At 35.9% G+C, this 20,944-nt stretch overlaps 1 protein-coding gene across 2 annotated transcripts in view; it reads left to right on the forward strand.

Annotated features, from left to right (window-relative positions):
• Positions 1–201: 201 nt before the first annotated feature.
• Positions 202–20,944, forward strand: part of TFAP2D (transcription factor AP-2 delta) — a 32,463-nt gene continuing 11,720 nt past the window's right edge. The window contains exons 1-5 of one of the 2 annotated variants that reach the window (XM_075594865.1): positions 202–425; positions 1,071–1,568; positions 4,444–4,504; positions 13,024–13,189; positions 14,725–14,843. In XM_075594865.1, the coding sequence (XP_075450980.1) occupies positions 387–425; positions 1,071–1,568; positions 4,444–4,504; positions 13,024–13,189; positions 14,725–14,843 (883 nt within the window). In that variant the 5' untranslated portion in view covers positions 202–386. Of the gene's footprint in view, positions 426–643; positions 727–1,070; positions 1,569–4,443; positions 4,505–13,023; positions 13,190–14,724; positions 14,844–20,944 lie in introns of those variants that run through there. The other variant, XM_075594866.1, reaches the window with a different exon arrangement.

The following is a 20,944-nucleotide window of genomic DNA, read 5'->3' on the forward strand; positions in this document are numbered from 1 at the left end:
CGAAAGATCCCACAGTTCCTTATTAGGGGAAGATACAATATTTATTCCTTGTCTCCTGGGATGAAGCTCTTCTATCTATTGTCCTCCCATTTCTCAGTGCTGATGCTTAATTTTCAAAACTTCTATATTACCAAGGGACCTACGACATCAGCTAAAGAATTACCCAGCAAGTACAAAATCTGATCCAGGGAGCTGCTTTTGTGCAGAGGGGAAATTTTTTTCCTACAGGTTTTTAAGGAGAGTAGGCGAAAGAAGGTTTATCTGTGCAAGAACCTACAAGCATTTATTTGCAGAATACCAGAAGTTCGGACCTAGATGAGATTTCTCATTTGACATAATTAAGAAGCTGTTCTTTTTTTTTTATAAACAAAACAAAAATAGTCAACATGTCAACCTCATTCCCTGGACTCGTCCATGATTCAGAGGTATATTGGGCTGTTTCTGGGGTTACCTAATTTCTCTCTCTCTCTCTCTCGCTAATCCATATAACCGTTATACAGTGTGTTAATATCTGCGTCTCAAATTTTACAGAGAAGAAAGAGGGAAATTCGTTGTGACATCTGTCGCTTGTGATGGCACTCTTTAAATACAACAGTTGTTATAACGAAAAGAAAAATAATCCCCTACAATGGAAGGGAGGAAGCCGTAGGATCACACTAACTGATCATATAAACCATCAGATAATGTTGGGGAACTGGAGAGAGGGTTGAATGAAGAAGTTTGGGTGTATGTGCTTTTAGAGATGACAGTTTTTTTGTAATACAGGTTAACAGCTAGTTTGATTTCTTTGATGAAGAGATGGAGGGGGGTCATTTTGAATGCAATGTTTTGAATGATTGTGGTCAGATTTTGTTAATGATAATATTTGCTGTAATGAACTTGCCTACTTTGCCTCTACTACAACCACTAGGGCAGGGTATTGTGGAGCTAATGTCTGCAACTCTAAAGTACCTTAGTCTTTTTAGTGGGGACTAGTTATAAAAAGGATCCTGAATACAATGTCTGCTGTCCTTACATGCTATTTTAAATGACAAACCTTTTTCCTCTTTTTTTTTCTCCTTTCCTTCCAGATACGTCATGATGGATCAAACAGCTATCGTTTGATGCAACTTGGATGTCTAGAGTCTGTGGCTAACTCATCTGTCGCCTATTCCTCCACATCACCTCTAACTTACTCCACAACTGGTACCGACTTTACTTCCCCTTATTTTTCAACAAACCACCAATATACACCTCTCCACCATCAATCCTTCCACTACGAGTTCCAGCACAGTCACCCAGCTGTAAACCCAGATGCCTATTCTTTGAATTCCCTTCATCATTCTCAACAGTATTATCAGCAAATCCATCATGGGGAACCCACAGATTTTATTAACCTTCACAATACCCGGGCACTCAAGTCTTCTTGCTTGGACGACCAGAGGAGAGAGTTTGGCTGCCTAGATGCCTACCGTCGGCATGACCTATCTCTTATGAGCCATGGATCCCAGTATGGGATGCATCCAGATCAAAGACTCCTGCCTGGATCAAGCTTGGGGCTTTCAGCCTCTGGAGCAGACGATTTTCAGGTAACCATACAGCTCCTCTCCAGCAATTAATACTATATCATTTTAGTGTTTCTCTATCTGGAACTTCTCATATCTTGCATGGTCTTAATACTATTGGGCTTGGTTCAAAACAGAGAGCCGCGTTTTAACACCTTAAGCTCTAAAAGCTCTACAAAGAAAAAAATATTATATATAATAATATTTTAACTGTAATAATATAACAGGTATGCGCTTCTTTCTGCTAAACTACTATATCAATATTATTAGGAATGAGATGTAATGTTTATAGTAAGAATACTATTTGTGATTGACGTAGCAGATTTAATCAATGTGGTTACATAAAAACTAACCTGTGTACACGTTTTTGTTGAGTTGATAAACATATATAAAGTAATATATACAGTTAAATATATGAAGTCATCTTGCAGTGGGGACATTGCAAATTTAATGTACATTTGTTTTTATATTTACTGCTTACACTTGGACAGTTAAGTGAGAGTTAAACAAGAAGATGATAGAAATACAGCAACTCAAGTCGGAGACAGATAAAAAATAAGATTAGTTGCTTCTTATCTGTCTTGAGTATTGCCAATCTATTTCTTGCATTTTTTGAATTATACGTATATAAAATAATCTTATCTTTTCGAATTTATTTCAAAACAACGAATGATAAGAATGATTATAATCCCTATAATTTATACATTCTATAAATAAATACTCATCATAAAAAGTCAATTAAACGTGACTTTGTGCATTTGTAAATCTTTTTATTCGCTTAGAGCCTCTTTCATAAATTCCAGTTCTCAGTCAGGATCTTTCAACGAAGAAAAAAATAATACCATTCACCACAGAACCTGTTTATTTCTTCTTCTTTTTTTTTTTTTAACCACGTCTGGTGCTGATTTTTCGTATCTGTACAAATGGTTTTCCATTGCTAGGCACAAAGCGTGGCATCTTTCAAAAGAGGGGATTAGAACATTTGCAAGGAGGAGACAAAGGCTAAATCCCAGGCAAAAGAACACCGTAGTTTATCCAATTTTCGACTTAATGCCATTCAACTGGTCATTTATGCAATGTCATCCGACCAAACAGCATGTTACACTTTACAAAAAAGCTAGTAAAAACAGTAACTAATCCATATGAAGGAAACTGCCAGCTGTTCCCCTGCCCGTAATATTTAGAACCCTTCATTTTCAGGGATCCCTTCTTATATTTAATCCTTGGGGTCGGTGTTGTTAAAGGCCATATATATATCACAATAACAGGGACACATTTTCCATTTTTTGGTTTTTATTAAACTTCAATACCTGTGACCCTGTTACTTCATACAATGATTCCTTCATTCTATTTTCTTTTCTTTTTTTGGGGGGGGGGGGGTACTTTTAAAGTCAATCAGCATATTGCCTCATTCTAAATGCAACAAATGTAAATATTCTTTCCCTGCACCGAATGTTAAGTGAAACCCCAATAGTTTACAGGGCGATTAAGTCAACTGAACAGATGCAAACAGTCGTGAGGCTGCGAGATGCATCTTTGAGTCTCCTAAAAAGATTTGCCATGGCCAACAAAGAAACCTGTCACACCTTTTCCCATCACCGGTTTAATGTATGCAGCTCTTCCAGTTTTTATTATATTGACTCGATAATCACTTTAAGGCAGAACTCAAAAGTATGTTTTCTGAAGAGATCTTACAATCCTGCTTCATAATGGGAGATAGAAAGGAAAATGTGGAACTGTAAGGGCTGTTTGGGGGAAAGAGAAGAGGTCGCGACTCGCACAGACTCCCGTTACATTATCTTCTCATTGGTTGGATTGCTTTCTATGTGGAAGCTCTCAAGGCCTGTTCAGTGTTAACATTTTGAATGTGAACAATTATGTACACTACAAGCACAATAAACATTGCCATATTTACATTTATAAAGGAATATGACTATATATATATATATATATATATATATATATATACATACATACATACATACATACATACATACATACATACATACATACATACACACACACACATTCATACATATATATGTAGTCTTTAATGACACGTGAAATCCCTATGTTAGCATTTTTTTTTCTTTGGAGAAGTGCCTATTTTTCTGTATTTTGTCACACACACACACACACACACACACACACACACACACACACACACACACACACACACACACACACACACACACACACACACACACACACACACACACACACACACACACACACACACACATATCCCTTGCTGCAGTGGAAGCACAGTATGCTAGATGATAATGTGAAAGGCATGGTTGCAAACCTGTCTGACATGTGAATGTGCTCAAAAGTGATTATGTGTGTGTATATGTATGTATATATGTATATATATATAAATATATATATATATATATATATATATATATATATATATATATATATATATATACATATATACACACACAAACACACACACACACACACACACACACACACACACACACACACACACACACACACACACACACACACACACACACACACACACACACACGCACTCCTATAGGAGGAGTGGCTCAGTAAGTAAAGACACTGACCAGCAATGAGTCTGAAGCAGGGGAACCTAGTTCCCTGAATCGGCTCCTTGTGATCTTGGACATGTTACCTTATCTCCCCTTGCCTCAGGCACCAAAAACACAGAGTGTAAGTTTCATGAGGCCTGTGCCTGCAAAATGTCTCTGTAAAGGCTATAAAAGAACATGTTATTATTATTATTATTAATAATGAAAAAAAAACATGAATATAATTTTCTGCTTTTAGTCAACTTGTCTTTGCATCCGAAATAACATACACAAAGAATTGAATGTCCTATTTTATAAACCTGTTACAACTAATGTGTACATTTTATTTTTGAAAGGGATCAGTGGAGGCCCAGTGTGGATTGGTACTTAACAGCCAAGGTGGTGTGATAAGAAGAGGTAAGGATGTCATTGCAGAACATTTTCAGATTGTTTGAAAGAAAACAAATTAAATGAGTAGCCACACCCTTTACCAATTAATGCAAGGCAGCTCTTTCTTGATATTGGATAGGAAGAACATACCCAGCATTCATGTACTATAATGATGTATAATCAGTAGTTTATAGCCTTTCGCCTTTTGTTGTCAGCCTTTATCTCTATATATTGTTAACATGTTGCTATATACACGATAACAAGGGGTGAATACATCGCATTGTGTAGCTTGGTTTATTTGCATTGCAGCAGCGAGACAAGCTACTCACCATAATAGCAAAGTACCCTGGTCCAATATGTGGGGTCTCTGTGTGTTACTCATAATATAAGAGCCTCACTTCATAGCAGACACGGATTTCACTTGTTGAACTACTGTGCATCAATGTTGGAAGTGTCAGCTGCACACTTCAGTGCAATGTTAAACACAGACATTGGAACAAAACCGCATCTCACTTATGTTATTTCTTATCACCAACCAGACTCTAAAACTTAGTGTATAGATTCCAAACATCCGTCTACCACCCACCCACTGCTGGTCCTCTCTCTGCTCCTTCCCATCCAGTTTCAACCAGTCTGCTCTGATTACTGTACAAAATGAATCTTGTCTTCCAAGAATGAAGTGTTAAAGGAGTGGGGTGCGCTGCTATTCCAGCAACTTTGCTCTTTTTGACAGGGCGGTTTTGAATTCCCCTTTGGTCATCTCATTCCTTGGTTTTATGTGCCCCTCCTTCTAAAATATTCACCATTGTTCCTCTGTGAGACTATCCACCAATATTTCTCTTTCTTGGTATTCGTTTTACTTCTACTGAAATATTTCCGGTGTCACAGCCTACACATTCCCTGCAAACCGGTTCTGTGCTCATTTTCACTTTCTGTCCAAATGTAACATGTAAAGACAACGTGTATGTGTGTGTGTCGCTCTTATAACGGAACCGGTGTAACTAAGGCGTTAAGATTGTGATACTGACTAATGTAAATGAGCGTGTCTATAGTATTTGACCACTTTAGAGAATGTTGCTACTGAGAATTTCACAAAATAAATCAGTTATTGATTCATTCTTCATGTGTCTCGGTTACACATAATGTGTGAATAAAAAAAAAGAAAGACAGTTATTTGGGATATATTCCCTCCTATTACCAATACATACCAGGTGTTTCTAATTTTGAATGGACGCAGTATATACTAACCCATGTGGAATAATCAGTATTAACATTCTTCTAAAAAATAATGTTACATGAGGATATGGTATGGGAAATTATATATTTATTTTATTTAATAATGCGGTGCTGCATTTTGTCAAAACAATGAATTCAAATGAAAAAGGAACAGTTAAAACAAAAATTATATATATATAAGTAGATAGATAGATAGATAGATAGATAGATAGATAGATAGATAAATAGATAGATAGATAGATAGATAGATAGATAGATAGATAGATAGATAGATAGATAGATAGATAGATAGATAGATCGATAGAGAGATGTACACATTTGTCTCTAGTCAACACAACAATATCCGTGTAGTTTTGGGGAAAAAAATAATTTTATTGAGTATTAATCTTTGTAGTTGACAATAGAAATACAGGCAGAATTGTAATTGTTATTCAGATTTTGCTTTACCTTGGCTACCCGAAACACTTTGAGTTGGGAGACAGACACATTTTATTGGAAGCCCGAAGAGTGTATTGCAGATAGTATTGGGACCTCGATGTACTATTTCATCATTTCAACAGTGTGAATAAAATACTGCAGCACCTCCTAATCCCTATCGCTGGTTCAGCTATGCGACCAGTTAGTGCAGAAATGACGCTCCCATCACTGAAATCTTTATGGGACTGAGTAACAGTGTCCTAAAATAATGTAAGAACCGCATTTAGTTTAAGAAGTAAAACTATTTGAATGCGCATGGGATGTATTTTTAGTACAGTTGTCACATCTTCGGTGAAATCCCATCTTGTAAACCCCATCTGGACACAATGCTAATTGAAGTTACCGATTTTCGCTATTTTAATCTTCATTCACAAATAGGTTTCCCCGTGAAATCTAGCGTTTTTTTACACACACACACACACACACACACACACACACACACACACACACACACACACACACACACACACACACACACACACACACACACACACACACACACACACACACACACACACACACACACACACATTTTGCATTCTATTTTATTTTTTACTTAAAATCATAACAAGAGTTTGGTGGTTTCCGAACTTTCCACTTTGCAGTGAGATAGAAACACAAAACATCAATGAACAGGAATCATATTTTGCAATAGATGTCAACTTTATTAAGCAAATCCTATAACCAGATGATGGTTCGTTTTTATAAGATACACAAAGACAACATATTATGATAAAACCCCGATACAATAGCTTGCTATTAATATCTGTATACAAAGCAAATGTAAATAAGATGCAATGTAATAAAAGCCCTCTCTGAAATGATATTATTAACACAATCCACACATGTAAAGCGGTATTTTGTATTTATTTTTTTGTTCTTTCAAATTGTCTGAAAGAATATAGGTTTAATGGGCTGTGTGATGATCGCTACTATTCCAGGTAATTTGACAGAAATGGCGTTTGACACGGCAATACTGTACTTGTATTTTCTATTTACGAATGTATTACATTTAAGGATTTAATACATTCGGGGAAAAGTCCACAATATAATGTAGAAAATCCATTTTGAGGAATGCGCAAATGTCAACTCAACTATTTTCTTTTATATTGTATATTTAAGGTTCCTTTTCTATTTATTTCTATTTTACTCAATTCAACCAATTCGACACTACAACATCCTCCCTATTATTAATAAATAGAATGGAATATATTATTATATATATATATATTGTGTGTTTATATATCAATTTATATATATATAATATAAAATTAATATAATTTTAATATAATATAAAAAAATATATAAAATTAATATTAATGAATATAAATTAATATATACATACTATGGTGAGAGTAGATATATGTAATGATGTGATAACATGGAAATTAATGTATATCCATAAGCAATGAGAGCCTATCTCGCCAGCACTGAAAGAGTTAATATGTGGCACACCTTACTGTATACTTTAGTAGGAAATCTTATTGTTCCTGTGACCTCTTAAGCTGCTTCTTTCCATGGAGAGCGCAGGGTTTTTAATGGATAGGGGGACATAATGAAGTCCCTTTCCCAGAATCTGCAGTGCTCACAAGCAGGGTGTACATACAGTATGTGCATCTGATCCCCCCCCCCCCCCCCCCCACACATGCTATCATTTTCAGTTACCAGTATGCAGGATTTAGCCTGCAGCTCCTCTGCTCTAACCATCAGAACCAATAATCTTTATTTTACCTAGCGCTTATGTATCGATAGCTTCTCTAGCCTCGGGCATCTGCTTTGATATGCTAATATTTCAGAGTATCAAACTCTGCAGAGATCATATTAATGTTGTTCATACAGAGTGGGAGCCTTTGCCTGAGTTGAATATTCAGATATCCAATTTCAAAAGAAATTGCTGAAGTAATGAAGCTCCTATTTACAGAAGTCGTCTGTGTTTTTAATCATTACAAAATCCATCTTACTTGAAAAAAAAACCGATGTTTATGTACATCCTTTAGTTAAAAAAAAAAAAAGATCAGTGTAATGATTGATATCAAGTATATGTGCAATTGTATTGTATACAATGTATCATCTCCACACAAGGGGTGGCTGGAGATCTTACTGTACCTCTAAATATTTGGATACAAAGATAACATGATGACTTTTGGCCCGTGTCCTTTCATGAAATCTAGATGGCAAACTCCAAAAAAGCTCTTGTTTCTCTTTGTGATCATTCAGCCTGGCTGCCCCAGGCACATTTCAAAAAGCTTAAATACTACTACAGCCTCTAGGCCATGGAGAGAGGACAAGACTATCGGCAATAGCTCTTTTTCCGATTGCCCTTGGCAACATAAAATACAAACTACTTTGAATCAAAACATTTTGGGGGAATTAATATGATCTGAACTCTTTTCGTTTTAAGAGATCTTGAGATTGTCAAATCGCTTAGAGGTGACTGACATCCGAATAGCAAGGCGTTTACTTCTACAGTAGCTAGAAACGTTGTCAGATCTTATTTGATTAAAACAATCTCTTACAGCTTGGCATCACTAGACAACTTCTGCCAACTTCTGCCAGTAAAGTAAACACCATGCGTTGCCTGTAACAGGCAAATCTTTTATTTATTTAACCCTAATAATGTCTGGGATTGAGGGGAACAAGTATGTGGGGCACACTTTGATCCCCAGGATTTTGATGCCTGTTTTATATGATATCATCATATTCATTAGTTAAGCGGAAAGCAATATTTTAAAGGTTCAGCATAAAGAAACTAGTCTGTTCTCAACTACATTGAACAATATTTTGTTGTTACTCATACAAGTGCTTTCTGATAGACAGTGCAAGGTACAACAGTGGCTGTTGGGTTACAATAGGACGGTGTTATATGTGGTTCTCATATCTATACAATTAATAAACTGACATTATTATATGTTCTACTACTTGGGATAGTTAAAGTGTCCCTACATTTTTAATTTAAACAACATGTTTAAAAATAACTATACTTCAGGCACTGATTATTTTTCTTTTTGCTGTCATCTCTTTATTCTTATTTTGGGAAAGATGGACCTTTGAGTTGTAGGTCATCAACATATGATCTACATAATAATAACAACTTTTATTTCATATATCGCTTTTCTCCCAATGGGACTCACAATTACAGTGTACAGCATTGTACATAATATTTTTACAGACACAGTCCCTGTCCATATGAGCTTACAATCAATGTTTTTGGTGCCTGAGGCACATGGAGATAAAGGGACTGCCCAAAGTCAAGGAGCTGACAGAGTATTTGAACCTGCTTCAAACTCACTGCCATTGTTTTCACTGTCGGTGCCTTTACTCACTGAGCTGCTCTTTCAGTCTGTTTATTTATTATTAGCATAAACAGCACTTTAGTCAAAGGGAAACCAAAAACTTTATTTTAACATTCCCAAATTTGTATTTGTTATATTTTCCTTTTCCAATACATGTTCCCTCTAATGGTTTTCAGAAAGCAAACACAAACCTCCCACAAACATTGGTCCTCTTCTTGCAAAATGATACTATGTTAAGCCCTGAATGGATAGTACTGTTAATTACATATTGAAGGTGCAACACATTGTTGGTTGTAGTTATTAAAAGCAGACAATACCTGGGCCATGTTACCTCATACATCTGAGCTGGTGAGTCATAAAACTGCTTGCGTGATTCAAAGGTTCAAAAAACAGACATATTATATAGCATATAGTACAGTATTATTTTTCAACGATTGCAAAGATAAATTATACATAGTTGGAGAAAATGTCCTTGTTATACTGATCTCTACTCAGCTCTGCTTCCAAATGAAATCTTCCAATTATGGCCAGATCCACAAAGCTATGTAAAGTGACTTAGTGTGGCGTTGACCTACCTTAACGGTACATTAACACAAACGGTGTATCTTTAAAGGACAATAACATAACCTTAAGCCATGGTTTTTCCCGTAAAACAGAGCTCCTCATACTTCCTCCCAAACCTGGCCCTACTACCTCCTTCCACATTACTGTTGGAACTACGATCATTCACCCAGTAGCCCAAGCACGCTGCCTTGGGGTCACACTCGACTCCTCTCTCACATTCGCCCCTCACATTCAAAACATTTCTAAAACCTGTCGCTTTTTCCTCCGCAATATAACAAAGATACGCCCTTTCCTCTGTTGCTCGACTGCTAAAACTCTGACTCAGGCCCTCATTCTCTCCCGTCTTGATTACTGTAACCTCCTGCTGTCCGGCCTTCCTGCCTCTCACCTGTCTCCCCTACAATCTATCCTAAATGCTGCTTCCAGAATCACTCTACTCTTTCCGAGATATGTCTCAGCATCTCCCCTCATGAAATCCCTCTCCTGGCTTCCGATCAAATCCCACATCTCACACTCCATTATTCTCCTCACTTTTAAAGCTTTACACTCTTCTGCCCCTCCATACATCTCAGCCCTAATTTCTCGTTATGCACCATCCAGACTCTTGTGTTCTTCTCAAGGATGTCTTCTTTCTACCCCCTTTGTATCTAAAGTCCTCTCCCACCTTAAACCTTTTTCACTGACTGCCCCACACCTCTGGAATGCCCTTCCCCTCAGTACCCGACTAGCACCCTCTCTATCCACCTTTAAGGCCCACCTTAAGACACACTTGCTTAAAGAAGCATATGAATAGCACTGTGGCTATTCTGAACACATGATACATAAAGCTTGGCCCCCTGCAGATGCACTTACCAGAACTCCCTCCTCCTGTCTCTGTACGTTCTCCCTACCTACCAATTAGACTGTAAGCTCCTCGGAGCAGGGACTCCTCTTAATGTCTAAAGCACTTATTCCCATGATCTGTTATTTATATTATCTGTTATTTATTTGATTACCACATGTATTACTGCTGTGAAGGGCTATGTACATTAATGGCGCTATATAAATAAAGACATACAATACAATACAATACAAAGAGTATAGCATTAACTATAACAGATGTTGGTGCTAACAACATGCAAATGAGGCATTATCATCACATATCCACAAAAGTCTGTTTGGGTTAACTTGGGCATTTAAGTTAGGTTACTAAAGTGATACCTAAACTTGGCGTTACTCCTTTCTAGACAATGAGGGTTTTGCAGTGTCTGGATGGGTGTGTAACTCCCCATTTGAGCACAATTGAAAGAACACAGCCCTATTTATCGGCATTACAGTGTTCCCCACTACTCTCTACACTTCAGCAAAAGCCCAATTTCGGGTCTGGATAGGAGTAACACCAAGACTGGCATAATGTCATGTTTCTGGAACATAACACCCTGTTATTATGCAATTAAATTACTTTAAGCCTATGCAGATGAGCTGTAGTTCAGATATTATTTATGCATATAATTAGCTTTGAGGATACCATATTTTCAGGTAATGTACTATTATGAGCCCTGATTTAATAGCTTTGGGGACCTGGGCCTAAGTATTAAAATAAACATCTATACCAGGGATAGCCAACTCCAGTCATCAAGGGCCAACAACAGGGCAGGGTTTCAGGATATCCCTGCTTCAGCACGATAGTGAAGGCAAAGACAGAGCCGCTAATTGAGCCACCTGTGTTGTAGCAGGTATATCCTAAAAACCTGACTTGCTGGTTGCTCTTGAGGACTGGATTTGGCCACCCCTGAGCTAAAGCTTTGCCAGAATCTATAAAGTATTGCAGATCCCAGGCAGTATATTCATTTTGTCTGCAATTGAAAGCACATTTTTGAAAACTCCAGTTGCCAAACGTTGTTACTATTGAAATGTTGCAGTGTTGCTTCATTACATGTAGAAGGCATCATGTATAAACACATCACATGCAGTGACTGAGGGCCTTGGGCACATTATCCAGTGGGGTGCATTTGAACTTTAACCCTTTCCCTGCCAGAGCAATGGAAGGGTTAATAACCATTTTCTTATGAAATAGTAGATCTCATGAATCTACAGTATCCAGAAACCCTTCCAGGAGCCATAATTAGATGTTGCCCCCAAATCAGACTGTGATGTACTATACTGCTAATAGCACGCGCGTCTTGTGCTTAATGTAAATGTATCCAATTGTAGTTTTCTTTCCTATTCATGTACAATCACAGTCTGCAAAGTCTAAACCTGCTGATGCTGAGGAGCATATTTTCCATAGACCTAGTAAATAATATATTTCTCCATGAATACAGGCGGCATCAGGCTGAAGCAGAAACTTTGCCTTGAGCGATATGATTGTTTTTGCCAGCGTGATCCTTTTTGTGGGCATGTTCATGATTTATTTCACATAGCAATTGTCATTCATGTACATTAAAAATATATTGTTTATAGAGGAACTCAAGGTACAGCAAAAATGCAGAAGAGCAGTTACTACTTTAAAATATATATAATATTAATATATATTGTAAAGACTATATATATATATATATATATATATATATATATATATATATATATATATATATATATAAATGTTTATCTAATCTATATGTACTATAATATAGTGTAGATAAATAGATTGCATTTAGTGTAAACTCACATGAGCAGGGTCCTTATTATCGTTTGTATCTATTTGGGCTTTTTTGTCATAATTTAGCAACATTATGCTCATGTAAATTATATCACTCTGTTCCCCCATTCTAAAGCGCTGCTGAATATGTTGGCATTTTATTAGTAGATAATAATAATAATAATAATAATAATTAGTGTATATAGATAGAAAGATGGAAATAATCCGTTAATCAGTATTCTATGCTATATCTATCTATCCACTATAAAAAGTGTGTGGGTTACAATGAATGCATAAAGCTGTAACGCTATTAATGTCTTTTAATAGAATAAAACATGTATTATATTTTTCCTTAGGTGGTACCTGTGTTGTGAACCCCACAGATCTGTTCTGTTCTGTCCCCGGTCGTCTCTCCCTTCTAAGCTCCACTTCCAAATACAAAGTAACTATTGCAGAAGTGAAGCGACGTCTCTCGCCACCTGAATGTCTCAATGCTTCTCTTTTGGGAGGCATTTTGAGGAGGTAAGTCTCACCACTTTTATGACTGTTTTCTGTACACAGTTAGATGCAACAGCCAGCAAATGTAGTCTAGAAAAGACAGCTTCATTGTATAATTAATGGTTAATATTCAATCCAATTAGGACAACAGAGAACCAATGGGTAGGTTAAACCTTGTTGAAATATGTTTTTTTTAATCAGACATATTTTAATATTCTGTGAAATGTCCTTTGTATTTTCTGTAGAATACTCCATCATAACAAGACTCAGCATTCTGTTCTTTGTACACAAATAGAAACGTTTATTTTGAAGATAAATACTCACATACAAAAATAGTACAAAATGGTAATGACGTCCAAATAAGTTAGGATTTTGTCAAAGATTGTTGCATAGTTTGTTTCTGAGTGGAATCCCTTAGTTTGATTGTGATTTTAATCAGTCTCCTGGTGTTAAACTGTTTCTCAGCTCACTTTGCTGCCAGTTTTTATCCAGACAAAATCACTTATTCAGTCATCTTACCTCTAAGTATGATGTCCAAACATGGTATTTACATGTGTTCTTCCATCTTAACACTAATGTCATACGGTATCTCCTTATCTATACATAAGGAACTCAAGCTTATTATCAGAAATGGTTACATCAGCTATACCAACGGCTGTCGATTGTAACTCAAATGTCACACACAGAGCCCCTTCCCCAGACAACCCAAAACAACTGCATCCCATTATAATGTCAACCTTTATGTTTTTACATTATCCCATGTAAGAAGATCTTCAGAACTCATTCTAGTGTCAAAATAAATTAGATACATTTTCTTTTCTTCCTTGGATATCCTTTCAACAATTAACGTTCAAATCATAATTTTAGTGGGGTAAACAATTACTTACATATTCCAATATTTTCTTAAAGCCTAAAAGTATTTAATGACAGAGTATATAGTGGATAAGAAAGTAACCACTTGTCCTCTTTTCTTCACCTCAATTACATTAGATTCATGCAGCATTCTCCCTTCCATATAATCTATAAGAGGGGAGCAGAGGAGAAGAAAGGCAGACTAAAAAAATCACTAAGGTCTCCATTTAATTTGTTTACAAACATTTCCAAGCCCATAAAAAAGAATCCAATGTTGTATTATATGAATGCATTAGGCATTAGGCAAAAAGATTTAACCCATGAAACTGTACCACTGGCATTCATTCTTTATGGATTTTTATTATATAGTTATAACTCGCCAACATATTCCGTAGTGCAGTACAATAAGGTTAGAAGACGAAACACAATAAAATAACAAACATTAACATACATTGTCACAGTACGTAAGGAGGGATCGAAGTGTGACTGCATATTTTAGGTCTCTATTATTCGGCGAATGCATTCTTCAGGGTCCAGTAGCAAAAGGAATCAAAATCGTTCAAAAGCTTGCATTAAAAAAAAAAGTTATTGGAAAATGTATTGTTTTTACCCACTTATCCTTTTGTCTTTTTGTGAAAACAAATACATATCTATGTGCATGCGATCCCTCCGAGCAGGTGAATAAAAGCTACTTTCCTTTTATCCAGAGCAAAATCCAAAAATGGGGGTCGCTGTTTGAGAGAGAAGTTGGACAGACTCGGTTTAAATTTACCTGCAGGGAGAAGGAAAGCGGCCAACGTAACACTTTTGACATCCCTAGTTGAAGGTTGGTTTTTCGATTCTCTCTTTATGACTTGGAAAGAGATTAACTGTGCTATTCTTCAAGCCTCTAACAGTCAAACAATTACAAATCATTACAGCTGTGTGTAACGGTGGGGTGAGAAGGCTGCATTCTCCCTTACTGTTTGATCTTTTCTTTCTAAAGACTCACACAAAGTGTATTATACATTACCTGTATTGGAGTTCTGCTTTAGTTATAGTTTGGATAAAAGTACAGCTTCCCATATTGAATATTGTGAAACACCTTTTTCATAATTCCCTTGAAAGTTTTAAGACCCTGATCATAGATTGAGTGTGATCTTTCTTCTAAAGATCTCCAGAGGCCTTAGAACTTTCTTCTAATTCTCTTATTCTTTTCATTCTGCACAGTTGTATCAGCCTGTAGCTGAAATGTCCAAGTTTATCATGCAAAACTCTCTTCTGAAATTGTTCCAGCCGAACAATACGATTGTCTTTTATCACTGTAGTTTTCTGGTTTGCGTTTTGTAATATTCGGTAAACAACACAAGTGCATTCACAGAATGGACTTGGGTAATTATCATTCAAAAGATCATTTTATTTCTCTTTGTCTTAACAACACAAAAGAGGTTTGAAGGTTGTGGGACCTTTTTTTTTTACCTGCTTTAAGTTTCCTGTCTGCTAAACTGGAGAAATAATGTTGCACAAAACAGCAGAATTGTGTTTCTAACACAAAATGAAATAGATTTAGATTTATTTTTCAGTGTGTTTTTTTCTTTTTAGTTATTAATTCTTCTCATGGTTTTATTTTCAAATAATTTATATTACTCAGTCTGAGAAATTAGTATTTAATCTATCAAACCCCCCAAAATGTATTGTACCTGAAACACATACTGAATAAGAGAATATCAAACAATTGATAAGTCCAGTGTTCACAATGTGATGGTACAATGTCAGAGTATCACTTCTTTTTGATTGACCAACTCATATTTTCACCCTCTGTTAAAAAATTGACATATTTCAGTCGGCATCTTTCTATTTGTGCTTTTTAAGCATAAATATTGTACAGATCTTGTTAGGTAGAGGGAAACTCTAAAGCTCTGAAGCTCAGTGAGTAAAGACACCAACTGATGCTGAGAGTTGGAGTAGGCGAGCCTGGTTCAATTCCCAGAGTTGGCTCCTTGTGACCCTGGGCAAGTCACCTTATCTCCCTGTGCTTCAGGCACCAAAAAAACATAGATTGTAAGCTCCACGAGGCAGGGACTGTGACTCTGGCAGGGACTGTGACTCTGTAAAGCACTACGTAAAACTAGCAGTGCTATACAAGAACATATTATTATTATAAGGTACATTTAAAATCTCTTGTAATCAGACACTTTTTTTAAGTCACTTCGACCACTGTATAAGTCTTATGGATTTAGAGCACTTGAGGATCCTGTTTCTGTGCTTGCCACATGTACTGTAGGTCTTTAAAACGAGACTCAAGATAATGGGATTTTATTGTCAAGATTAAGAAGAAATTACACTTTGGCTCATTTCATTTTGTGTCAGGCATGTGGTGCTAAACAGTAGTACAAACATGAAAAAAACGTGTGCGGTATTTATGATGGTCGGTATGTGACTTGTTACATATGATGCATAGTTCATTGTCTGCAGTTGATTTGACCCATTGCGTAGTGCCCCATTCCTGCTTGATACAATTATATTAAAACAAAATTATGTGTATTTTTGTATTTTATAACAAGTATGAATTAATAGCAATCTCACATAAATAGCAATTTGAAATATCAATGTCAAGTTCAATATATTTCATAATAGACCTACCCTGAAAACATGACATTTTGTTAATGTACGGAACAGCATATAATTACATATCGATGCTGCCTAACAACAAAATTATTAGATGACATATAGCAACGTAAGCACTTCTTATTCTGTGCTAACAATATAAACAGACTTTGTAGGTTTTATGACAAGCTAAACTTGCTGTACAGTTTTGACTAATTTGTTGACGTACATATAGTAATGATTTTAGTACCTACACTACAAGTTAAATCTTTGAGTCATTGACATCACGACTGCTTCGCCTCTTGTAAGACCTGTTTCCATCAAAACACCGGACTACAAAACATTTTTTAACCACGTACAATAATAATTTTAAAAAAAATGCACACACAATATGCATTTTGTTTTTCATGCGTAAATGTAATGGCAAATATTTGAAAAGAGGTGGCTCAGTGTGGCTCTTCTGGGCAGTGAATGTGTCTGTAAAAATTCCTATGTACCGTACCGTATGCTGTAATTGTGAAACGCTTCCAATCCCATTGGGAAAAAAGCGCTACAGTATATGAAATAAAGATATTATTATTTATTTTGGGCCTCTTAGTACAAAGATGATATTATGTGAAGTAGAGGAATGTAGCTGAGCTGTCTGGGGAAAGATGGACAGTGACCCCACTTTGCCGTTTAGGTTTCCAGTGACTCCTTAGTATGTCAGTTAATCATAGTTTGTCGTCTTCTCTAGTCTATTGTGATTTAGGTCTCATTATATTATGGAAATTAATTGATTAACGCTGTCTGGCAGAGAGGATACAGAACAATGGGGGCAAAGTGCATAAGAAGCCAACGCTGCTTTATTTTGTTCAGCAATAAAAATGAGGTCATAGCACTGAGCTTGTTAATATTGTATTAAAACAATGCACCCAGCTCAGCTGCTCAGATTAGCATTCATATGGTAACTCAAGAATTCTCAAAATAAGGTCAGTCTTAAAAGAAATAGAAATAGCTTCCCTAGAGGGCAGAAAAGGAGAGAAGGTATTTGATGCACAGTAATAGTATATGTATGTATATATGTATTTATATATGTATGTATATATATATATATATATATATATATATATATATATATGTATTTATATATGTATGTATATATATATATATATATATATATATATATATATATATATATAGATATATACAATATTTACAGTTGCTATATATACATATATACATACATAACATATATATATATATATATATATATATATATATATATATATATATAAAATAAAACGTAAGCGCTCGTGGAAATTAATCCTTTATATTAAATCTTAAAATAGTATAATTGCCCCAAAGTAAGGTATAGTAGAATCTATGTGCTTCTAATAATGTGAAGACATAATAGACAAAAATACAAAAATAAAAACAGATGTTAATGTGCTAGATAACTAATATATATATCAATACAATGAAAATAAAATGCCCACGTTAATGTCCATAATAATAGTCCATATACGGTTTGCACTAGAATGAAAGGATATATAGTTTCGTGACGTACATATCACTGAAACAGGTTATCTTTCAATGCGTATTTCCTAGCTACACTTGTGAGTGTGCTATTTTACACTTCCTAATTTTGAGAATAAATGTCTGCACAGATTTATGCTATGTGGCACGTGCTTCCTTTTTCTTCTTTCTAATATATATATATATATTATATATACATACATATATATATATATATATATATATATATATATATATATATATATATGTGTGTGTGTATGTAAAACACGGAGAAGCGCGGTGAATATATATATTTATTTTTATATGCACCTTAACCCTGGCTGTGCTCAAAGCTGTGACCATGAAGCAAGCTTAAGCCTATAGGGAACCATGTTAAAAATTGTTTTTGAGGCAAAAAGTGACACTGTGTGCTCATTTGCATGTCGTTTCCCAGAATCCCTTGCTGCAGTGGAAGTGCTGTATGCTGGGTGAAAATGGGGAAAGGCGGGGTTGCAGACCTGTCTAAGACATGCAGATGAGCATACCGTTGTATTTGCATATATATATATATATATATATATATATATATATATATATATATATATATATATAGTGCAGAATAAATGAGTTCTTCAGTATTAGGTGATACCTTTTTTATTTGGACTAACAATTTATTTCATAGGACACGCTTTCGAGAGCTCTTCCTCAGGTCAACAATACTGATTAACATTTATACATGTATATATATAAAAAATGAATAGACAATACCAACCTGTGGCTAACGAAATGCTATTATTTGTGCGAGCTTTTGAGATACTCTGATCTCTTCTTCTGGCGATAGTACATTGAATAAAGCAAGGTTAAACTTAAAAACAGTGCATATACTGTAGGAATGTTATCTGTGACTGAAACCTACCCCCCCCCCCCACACCCCCGTGTAGTATGCGATAAATGATGAGGTGTTAAATAGTCCCTGAATGTCAGTGATGTAAGAGTGTGTGCGTGTGTGCATGTATGTATGTAAATATAAATTGATAAAGAGCCCACAGTGTATACATCACTTTACAAAAGGTGTGTGTGGAGTGGGAGTGAATATCAATGGTGTGGGTAGGTGTGGAAATGTAAGAGGCTGTAGCATTACTAAAAGTGTGTGTAGATACTATGTGGTCCCTATTGGTATATAGGGATGGAATTACATAGAGTATTTGTATGTGTATGTGTGTGCATATATATATATATATAGTGCAGTATGTATGGACATGGCCTTTAGCACTCATGGGAAGAGAGTTCTCTCATGTCAGTGGTGACTCATAAAACTTCGGTCTCGGTTTAGGCCATCGCTAAGTGTCCCGAACAGTTGCTATATCTATGCACATGGAAATATGTGATTGCATTTAGGGATATGGAAGGGCCAGTATCCGTCCATATTAATATCCCCTGAATTAAATGATTTGCGGCCATGTCAAAAACTGGAAATTTTGACAATGAAAGTGAAAAACAGTATATAAAGCATATGCATATGCATTATATCTATGAGTATACATATACAGTGTGTATTGATATAAATAGTACAGTAGTTGTATAAAAAATACATATATATTTCAATTCTTATAATTGTTTTTATATATGTTTAATTCACTACATGTTGAGGATTAGCATCTTTAAAAATAAATAAACATCAAACAAGTATACATATTTTTGAATCATTTTCAAAGTTTAATATTTCCATGTTACACAAATGCCTTGGAGGGATTTACATTCTCTAATCTAATTTGGTGATAAGACTGTATATCTGTCCTCAAGGCCACAGCTTAATTGATCGAATTGTTTGGTTTTTGGTTGCAAAGTAATTTTAAAGCTATCATTAGTCAAATAGATAAACCTAAGTACAGCGGCAGCAGGCGTTTTTGTACCCCCCGGTGGGCAACAACAGGTACAATAGCCTGGTAGACCCCCTCCCCCCCTTTTTTTCACATGCACAGAATGGTGGCTGCTCCTGCTGGCAGGATGTATGTGTCCTGCTGTAATGCACAAGCAGGACCAATAAAGGCTGCTACATCTGTAGTTATGGGAGCATAACATTTTAGTTTTGAAGCAGGGGGTCTCCGTAGCTGAACCCCATTACTATCAGCTCATGGGACCCCCTGCTTCCCTGCTCAGTAGGGGGTGCCAGTAGCAAACCTGCAGGCTTAAATGTCCCGGTCATGCAGGCCAATAGGAAGCTGCAAAGGTTGACATCATGGCTTCCTTTTGGCCCGTGTGACGCGGGAGCTTTAAAGTCACTATTTCGATGGCTGCCAGAGTTGAAACCAACACCCCAAGTATCTTATTAAAAAAACACACCACAAAAACACTAAAAGCACTCAACCAGGACTGCTGCTTCAACTCAGTGTTACTGTAGAAAAGCAAACTGTACCTTTTCACAAGATCTATAGTATGTCATTAAGACAGTTACTTTAATAATTATTGTTTCTTTTAAGGAAACTAATTAAACTAACTTGTTGATAAAAAAAATTGACCCACTGCGTGGAACTGACACCTCAATTCAAAAGTGAATGTAGTACTAACAAACGTGTGTATGTGTGTGAGTGTGTGAGTAGATATATAGACAGAAATAGATGTACAAACGCCTATAATAATAATTTTAATAATAATAGTTTTGGGTCTTGCCCTGCATCCAGTTTTTGTATTCTGATGTGTCTTACTATTAACCTGATAAAAACAGAAAGGTCCAGTGCAACATACAAAGTGACACAACATATAGTACTGAAAGTGCTAACATATAGTACTTCAGTGCTAATCTACTCATGAGTAAGGATCATTTAGTTAAACCCTTTGGCCAAA

Source organism: Ascaphus truei, chromosome 4 (genome assembly GCF_040206685.1).
Source record: "Ascaphus truei isolate aAscTru1 chromosome 4, aAscTru1.hap1, whole genome shotgun sequence".
NCBI classification, from domain to species: Eukaryota; Metazoa; Chordata; class Amphibia; order Anura; family Ascaphidae; genus Ascaphus; species Ascaphus truei.